The sequence below is a fragment of the Populus trichocarpa genome, chromosome 1 (genome assembly GCF_000002775.5).
Source record: "Populus trichocarpa isolate Nisqually-1 chromosome 1, P.trichocarpa_v4.1, whole genome shotgun sequence".
NCBI lineage: Eukaryota > Viridiplantae > Streptophyta > Magnoliopsida > Malpighiales > Salicaceae > Populus > Populus trichocarpa.
Window position 1 is genome coordinate 11,625,135 of NC_037285.2, and position 9,477 is coordinate 11,634,611.

The 9,477-nt window shown below is 33.9% G+C and overlaps 1 protein-coding gene across 1 annotated transcript; it reads right to left on the reverse strand.

Moving 5' to 3' along the window:
- Nucleotides 1-1,697: 1,697 nt before the first annotated feature.
- Nucleotides 1,698-6,985, reverse strand: LOC18094163 (probable ADP-ribosylation factor GTPase-activating protein AGD8). The gene is made up of 7 exons (XM_006368335.3): nt 6,600-6,985; nt 6,380-6,498; nt 5,235-5,667; nt 4,842-5,123; nt 3,209-3,331; nt 2,448-2,546; nt 1,698-2,302 (listed from the first exon to the last, which is right to left on the reverse strand). Exons 1-7 carry the CDS (start codon nt 6,666-6,668, stop codon nt 2,195-2,197), a joined length of 1,233 nt encoding a protein of 410 aa, XP_006368397.2. The 5' UTR covers nt 6,669-6,985; the 3' UTR covers nt 1,698-2,194.
- Between the last annotated feature and the right edge of the window lie 2,492 nt (nt 6,986-9,477).

Here is a 9,477-nt window from a genome sequence, read left to right on the forward strand (position 1 = left end):
TGACCATCCTCCCTTAGCATGCCCAATGGAATGAGGTAATGTGGGTCTGGCAAACATGTCAAACCCAAGATACTTGGACTTGGTATTTAGCCAAGTCCAAGGTAACGTGAGTCTGGTAAACATGTAAAATCCAATGCACTTAGACTTGGCATTCCAGCAAGTCCAAGGTAACGACCATCCTTCCTTGGCACGTCCAAGGGAATAACCACTCTACTTGGGGCACACCCAAGAGGATGACCCTCCTCCCTTAGGTCTAGCTTAGGGGAAGAGCTCAGCCTCCATGGGCTCAGCTACATCTGACTTATTGAACCCTAATCTCTCTACACCTTTTAGGTGTATAAAAGTCCTCTAGGGACTCACCATATTTCTATTAAACATTAATATAGATGTCATGGATATTTATACCTCATTAAATGCTATCAGGATAAAATTACACTTCAGACCCTTCTCTTCACAAAAAGATAAAATTTATGGGCTATAAATACACCATGAAACTTTCAAATCATAGGTTCACAATTTTCATTCTCTACTGCATATATATTTTTAGAGCATCTCTCTCCAGAATATTCATGTATTTTCTCTCTAAAACGATACTTATTTAAGTATTGGAGAGTCTTCACCTCCAAAAAAAAAAAAAAACATTTTACAGGTACTAGCCATAAGTCATCTTAGTCTACCAAGCACTAAGTATAAGTTATCAATTACCTTGGTTAGGAAGAATGGATGAGATTGCTAAGACCAATTGATTAACTGATTATCCAACCCGAGAGCCTTATTCCTAAGCTATTTGAATTTTTTAGACTTCATCATATTGCACTATAGATGGTATGAATCTCCGATCTTAACCTGAGGTCACTTTCAAAGCCATCCAAACGCAATAAGTAAATATAAATCCTTATAGATTTTTGGATAAAAAGTCTGCTTGTTTTTGCGTTACAAAAGTGCTTTTGAAAAAAAAAAATTCTTTGCTTCAAATTAATTTTTTTTTCTTATTTTTTGATATGTTAATGTCAAAAATATTTTTTTAAAAAAAATAATAAATATATATTATTTTAATACATTTTAAAACAAAAAACAAACAATTCCAAACACATTAAAAAAACATATCTTAACAGGAATTCAAGGGTCTTTACAGGTGATTGGAAGCTAAAATGAGAAAAGGTGTCTTTCCCCTTGCATAGATGCAATTCCATCTAGATGGGATTTACGCTACCCCTTCGGCTAAGATAGTAGCCATGAAAAGAGTAGATCCTCTCTCATACACTATTCAACAATCAAATTTCTATGTAAAAGAACTCGAACTTAAATATAACAGGTAAGTTATTTCCCCTTTCTCTTTGATCTCGCCCTCAGTTTCTTGTGGTTTCTTCATTCTTGGTCTTAACTCGTTTGACCAATACAAATAACCTTTGGAGAAGAGGGTTCTGGATTTTCAAACGCACAGCCACGTTTCTTGCCGTTAGCAGATGTCTCTGTCCTCGGTGGCATGGCTATTGATTTGCACTTTGCTAAAAGTTAAATATTATTTTTTTTTAGTAAAAATTAAATATTCAAATATTTTCAACATGTTTTATTAACAAAAAAAAATCACAATATAAGTTTTCATTTTTCATTTTTCCCTTTTCCGTGCATGTAGCACCATCCTAACACTCCAGGTGGGCATTATACACCGTAACACCATCAAAATACCCACGATCTACATGAAATCACACCCTTAATAATCATAAATTATCAGCGATCCTATTAGCTAAAATATACTAAACACAATTTTGCACAACTAGAACATAACAAACCAAACAGTGCCTGCAGGATGGAAGTATTGCACCATCAGTAATATTAGGTCACAAAGCTTCAGGCATTCGTTGCTGTTTCCTTGGGAATGGCCAGTAATGTTGTGCCGTGTGTCCTAATATTAGCCCCAACTACAACGCAGCTAATTTTCAACAGAACACTTTGTCTATAATATCAATTCCTACATCTCTTTAGTACACACTCCAAGAAACTAAAACAGAAAGGATCCCAAAACCTGCACTACAATATAATAATAGAAAACCTATCAAAAGCCTGAAAACGTCTTACTTTTATTTTTCTTCAAAAAGAATTTTATATGGACTCATTTTACATTCCACTGCATAGATAGATATTGATTGGTAATGTAGCAAACTTGCAGATTTTTTAACACTGCCCATCAACTTCAGAGGATTCTGTCCTGAAGATCAGTTATGAAGGTTGATGCGAAGGAGCTGAGCTTCTTCCCAGTCTCTCCTGCAATATTCTTTAGGGAAGAGATATCTTGTTGTGCCTGAGAGGGTTAAACAAGGGAAGAAACCTTCGATAAATATAGGAAAGTGAAAAAAAAAACAAAAAAAAGTGAAAGAAACCAGTGGTTTCCTATCTTAACAGAAATTCATTCAAATATTTAAGCACCAAAACATGCAAAGCATTACCTGGAAAGAGATCCGATTGATGAGGTCACTCGCAGCAAGATCAATTGACTGATCATCGCTTTGACCAAAAAGATCAGCACTTGATATAGCTGAGGAGCCCTGAAACAGCATAAAACTTACACCCTTTAACCTTAAATAAAATTTCAGAAGAAAGAAATGCAAGATTTTAGTGGTTAGTCGGGGCCTTCATTAGAAATGAGCTGGTCGATGCCCATTACAGTTAAAGCAGATAGGATGTATGCAATGGTATGTGGAAAGAATTGTCTAGCTTATGAGGCAGTTCCATCAAGTCTGGCATGTGGTATAGGTTTGATACAAGAGATACTGCGCGGAAGACCATGGAGCCATTGGTGATTCGACTCATCATTGCCTAACTGGTTCAGTAAAAAAAGCACTTCTATGTAACCGCGGCATTTTGCCATTTTTCCTGCATGCTAGAACCTAAGTTTGGAATGGGAAGGGGAGGCAAAGGTAAGAATTTGGAATTCTCACTCACATCATCCAAAAACCACAGTTCTTTTCCCAGATAAGGGTAGATGTTAGCAGGGGGAAAAAATCCCTGGCTGAGTAAAGAAACTTCTGGTTGGAACAAAAAAATGATCCATAATTTCAATCTAGTGACCGACAGAGCAGACAAGGATGAACTAACGGTAGTAAAATCACAACAAACAGAGAGAGAATGGGATGAAATTCTTGAAACCTGTCACTATAAACAAAATAAAATTTACATATATTTAGATAGTGGTAGCAAGAGGGCATACAGAGAATTTCTGCAATGAAACTTGAGCATCAGCATCAGCTTTGTTCTGATCACCAAAAAATTGGGCTGATGAGATTGATTTTGCATTTGAGAACTTCTTTCTTGCTTCATCTGTTTCCTGAATCTGATAATAACAGGATGTATGAACAAACAAGTACAGAACTAAACAAACAAATTCCTTGCTGACTGAATCACTAGTGTCATCTGACAAATTCCAGTAACAATGGGTATAACATCTCCAATGTCACATGCAATTCCCAAAACATAAGTAAAGTGATTGATGACAAGAATGCTAACAAATAATAGAAAACATAACATATCAAGACTGTTACTGAGCAATAAAAACACCACTAATATCAAGATCCTTTTTATATGCAGCTAGAGAAGAAAAAATAGAGATACACAAAAGTATCACAACCAACAGAGAGAAGGTTTCTGCAGAAACATTACCTATTCTATGATATTTATCTTCATGGTTCTTAAACATAAACTCTCAGACAAAATCAACTATGTTTTAAATCCTCTTATTGAAAAGGAATGACTTACAGGTAATCTCATAACAGAATATAAACACCCCTTTGATGATGTAAAATACAAATTTAATATACCCATTATTCAGTAAGTATAGAATGCATTTAGGTAAGAGTAAGCACCACAAGACTTGCACATAAGTGAATTAGGAAACCCATCAACTCAAGACTTTTTTATAATACCAACACAAAAACCTAGTGAAATCAAAAGAATGACATTGAAATACAAAATAAAATTAACTTTAAAAACTCCACTATGTAGTTTCAGGTAAAAACACAAAGCTGTCACTCTATTGATTTTCCCACAAATACTCCATGAGAACTGCCGACCCTTATTTCTTTTTACTGGACAGACATAATTTGCAAAATCTAGACTTGCATGCTGAAAAATAAAAAAGAGATTGAAAAAGTCACTAAAACGTCACAACATTATTACAATGCAGAAATAGCAGCTTAAGCACAGGTATTATGCAAATTTAACCCTACAACTTCAAAAGAAATTTCAATTTTACTAGCTTATGAGAGAGTTTAAACCAGTTTGGAAGTGTCATCACAAGCTAAATGTCATGATGCCTTGTTTTTGTTGAAAATCAAACACTCAAAAGTGACGAGTACAATTTGACAGAACAACTAGCAAACACATAATGGAAGGACATAGATGCTTTTCACATTCCTCACAAATTTTACAAGCTCTCAATTTGTGCTACTTAAGTAAATGGCTTTTTTCCCCTTTTCAACTCTGCATATGAAATGCTTTGATTTGTTTAAGCACTGAATATAGTGCAGGAAAAAAAAAGCTGATTGGTTGCAACTTACCATAAATTTGCAGATTTGGGAAGAGAATTAAAATCTAACAAATTAATTAATAGTCTAAAATTCAGTTGGCCGATGAAACCAAAAATTTCAATATCATTTTGGCATCCACTTTTTTCAGACTCTTGCCTGGTATAAAAACCTGGATCCTTTCAAAGGTTGCAGTCTCTAGATTTGAGAAGTCACAGTTAGGTGATATCGCATTAACTGGTGGTTATTTGCTGGAAGTGTAAGTATTGCCTGGTTTTCTACAGTTGACCATAAGCAGATAATGCATGTTAAAGAGCTTACTTGAACTTTTGAGTAGTTTGAACTTCCTTTCTTAGGAAAACCGCTTTCCATCCCGAATTCTGCAAAAAAGCTTGATGACTTTGGCGGAGATACATGATTAATCACTTGTGGGCCACCAGATATCATCTCAGCAGGTTGAACATTATCTACATACTCAAAGCGAGATGCAAAAGATGTGCCAGCTTTTGTGTTGTTGTTGTTGTTGTTGTTGTTGTTGTTAGTTGTGGAAGTTACAGGAAGTGCTGGTTCTTCAGGCTTCTGGTCATAGAGATTTTCACTAGGCTGCAATTGAAGGCTGTACTATTAAGAAGCAGGCTAGGTAAAAAATGTCAAGCTGACATTTGCTTCTAAGATAACTGATGATAATTCTACAAGTTAGAGGCAAAAGCCTACCTTCGTAGCAAGCTTTCTAGCACCAAGCCCCCCTGTTTTCCCAGTTCTCTTTGCACCAAGTGGCTTCTTCACAGAACTGGTAATAACCGAGCGAGAAGCTTTTGGGGAACAAACTAAATCAGGTGTTTCTTGTTTTCCTAATGAGCTTTCTTTAGGAGCATCATTAATCTTGACATCAGGAAGTCCATTTCCTGCTTGGGCTGACTTTGAAGTAACAGGGGATGATGGCAAGCCAGCTTCTTCTGCCATACTTTTAGCAACTTCTTTTGAAAGTATTTGCCTATATAACTCTGCAGCTCTAGATGTATACTTGGCCTCAATTTCCCCCCCATCAGTCCAACCATGCTGCTTAAAGAAAGCGTGAGCGCGATTATTTCCCCCAAAGCTCATTGTTCTCAATTGCTCTGGACTCCATGAATCTAAATTCGTAGACCTATATGAATAGGAAATAACATTGCATCACAGTCGTTCCTGAAAAATAAATGCTAGAAGAAAAGAGGATAAACAGAAACCCTTATTTTAATATATATATATATATATATATATATATATAACTCTAATGGGAGCAAAGATATCACCAAAACTTGGTTTGGAGTTGGAACATGTCTCTCCAGTCTATAGATACAGAGAAACCCAGAGTAAATTTTCTGAAATTGAGATCTCAATTTTACCGCCATTGGTTACATCCTACCAACCGCATTCTAAATTTTACAGCCATTATTTCCAAAATGCAAAGGTCTACTTGCAAAAAGAATCATCCATACACTACCATTGATCCAGCAGTGAAATAAAAATAAAACTACCCCAACAACCTAGTCCAAACTAATTGACAAGATGCCAGGTAGTTTAAAGAGGAAGCATTCATTTTTTATGTGATGCTTGATTGTTCCCCTCTTAATTTTCCAAAGCAATGATCACATTATCTCTCAGTAAAAAAAAATCATATTGGTTGATCTCCAAATCTATCACGTACAATTCTCACTTCACATTATCTGATCCAAATAAAATTAACTTTGTGCACCAATCCTGTGCTTCAACAAGCTTCATTCTACTTTAAAAAGAAAACAAAACTGTCATTTAAATCTAAATTAAATGCACAATCGGATAATTAAACACGGAACTAAAAAAACAGAGAATAAATTTACCTAACGAAGCTGATGTGTACACCGAGACTACGGTGAACAGCAGAGCAGTCGATGCAAAGGAAGATCCCGTACGTTACTGAAGCCCAAGTAGGATTTTTCGCATTACAATCAAAACACATCTAATAACAAACACACGAAATCGTAAATTCCAGATCCAATATAATAACAATAAAATTTCCAGATCTGAATCAGATCCATAACGAAATCAATAAAGAATAACCTTGTTATCCGATTTCGCTTTCAGTTTTCTGAACACCACGTTTTTGTCAGTGAAATTTTCCGACGCCATGGTGTTAATTTAGGGAGGGAGGGAGAGACGAAAAGTGATCCCGAAGAGGTGACGCGAATTGCTGCAACACCGCCTCCGCCTCAGCTTGAAACCAGTAGATCGCAAATAGAGGAAGGGAGAGATAAATATCAAGCGAAATAAAATTGCAAAGCTGGAGAGAGCGAGTTCGTTTGCTTCGGCTTCAATTTAACAAACAACAACAACAGATTAGACAGGGAGATATGAATTGGAGATATATATTTATTTATTTATTTACTAAAATGCCCCTGGAAGGTGTTTGCTTGACGGACGATGATTTCTGGTGACCTGTTTCCGTCTACGAGGGACTCTGGCTGTTTAAAATTTTTTTTAAAAAAGGGTTATTTTTAAGGAAATTACTAAAATGGGCCTGTGTGCGCTGACGGTTGGGGGTGAGGGTAGCGGTCGGTGCTTGTTGAGTATTACAGGCCGTCAGCCCATGGTCGTATGGTCAGACGTTAAAGCCCAGCCAACAAATACAGTATCTGTGCTTTTACGGAATCTTAATTTACGATGTTAGATTCTCTCTCTCTCTCTCTTTTTAATTGCAGTCTGGTATTTTTAAAAAATAAATTCAGTCATCTAGTTTATCAAATTATTTGATGAAGCTAGCGTTATTATTATTATTTACAAAAATCATATAATATGGTTTATTTATGTATTTATTTTTAAAATAGGATCCATTCTTAAAAAAACAAGGGGGAGGTTTTCTCCTTTTCTTTTCTCTCTCGTTCTTTGTTCGAAGACAGAGGAGGTTTCCAGAATGGGCCCAACAATAATTAGATATAAGCTCCAACTACATTTACAAAAGTTTCTTGTTAAAATATTTATTTGCGAATCTATCGAGCAATGGGCCCAAAATGTAGTTCTAATTCTTTCCTCTTCCTGAAAGGGCCATGGTGTCGAAGGCTTACCTCGGCCTCCCTGGGGTCTACCCAAGCTTCTGCCATTTTATCTTTTTTTCCCACAACTAGTTATTTCACCCATGCTTAGTCATGGATCAGATAATTTTTTTGAGAAAAAATAAATATGTAAGTTTTTAAATCTATATTTTAACAAAAAAAAATTGCTAATAAAAAAGTGTTTGCATACAGTTACTTAAATAAATTGAAAACTATTTGTGTCGATACAAATATAAAAAAATGTTAACATGTCTATTTTGACTCACCTCGTTGCGTTGAATAATTTCTTTCTAACTCAAATAAATTACAATGTATGTCTAGTTAACGTGTTTTTTGATATCGAGTAAGAAATATAACTGTGAATTAAAAAGTTGATGCTTACATATATTATAGTGAATATCATATACGTTAATAAAAATATATGAGATCTTGAGGTAATTTTTAACATAATAGAAAAATGAGATAAACTTTACATGATTAGTTATTAATTTTTGAATCTATTATTTGAACTCTGCTAAATTTGACAACTATTCATAAAATGCATAATAAGCATAGGATAATTTTTATTGTATAATAATCTTATTAATCCAATTTTTTCTAATGTAAGAAAAAAAAACAGCGAAAAAAACCTGAGTCAACTCAAGTTAAACCCCAAAGCCAGCAACACAAGATATGAGATCAGAATAACCCCCAAGAAAAAAAAGTGAACAAAATCACAAAACTTAATATCCAACCAACCCAATGTTGAAGAATGAAATTGAAAATAAGATCAATTTTAAAAAAAAAAACCTAAAAAAGTATAAAGTTAGCTCAAACTAATCTTCAAAAACCCATGACCTGAGTCATGAGACCAAAACCAACCCTAAATAAGGCAAATTAAAAAAATCATGAAACTAAATTCTCAATCAACAAAAAAAATAAGAGATAAAATTAAAAAGAAAATAATCAAAAAAACAAAAAAGATCAATCAAAAGCATAGTTATCAAACCCGGCCCAGGGATTGACCTTGCCAAGGGGTCAGGTCCCGGGTTTCATGGGTCAACCCAGATCAACCCGGAAAAATTTAAAAAGAAATATTTAAATATTTAATATTTCATATGAAAAAATTAAGAAAATAATTCATATGAATATAGGCTATATATGTTGTAAATAATGAATTTTAAAATAATATTTTAAAAAAATTTTTATCCCACATTGAAAAAAACATAACTTTTTTCTTGTGAACATAGAGTATATATACTAAAGGGCTTCGAATCTCACATTGAAAAGATATTATGTTATTATTTTAAGTTGAAGTATTTAAACCAAAAAATTTTTTATCTCACATTAAAAAAACATAACTTTTTTCATGTGAACATAAAGTATATATATGAAATGGCTTCAAATCCCACATTGAAAACATAACTTTTTCTTGGAAACATAGGAGTATATATACTAATGGGTTTCAAATCCCACATTGAAAAAACATAATTTTTTTCTTGTGAACATAGAGTATATAAACGAAATTACTTCAAATCCCACATTGAAAAAATAACTTTTTTTTTTTAACATAGAAGCATATATACTAATGGGTTTCAAATCTCACATTGAAAAAGCATAATTTTTTTCTTGTGAACATAAAGCATATATACTAAAGGGCTTCAAACCCCACATTAAAAAGATATTATGTTATCCTTTTAAGTTGAAGTATTTAAACCAAAAAGTTTTTTATCACACATTGAAAAAAACATAATTTTTTTCTTGTGAACATAGAGTATATATACAAAAAGACTTCAAATCTCACATTAAAAAAATAACTTTTTTCTTGGGAACATGGAATATATGTACTAAAGGGTTTCAAATCCCACATTGAAAAAACATAACTTTTTTTTTGGAAACATAGAGTATAT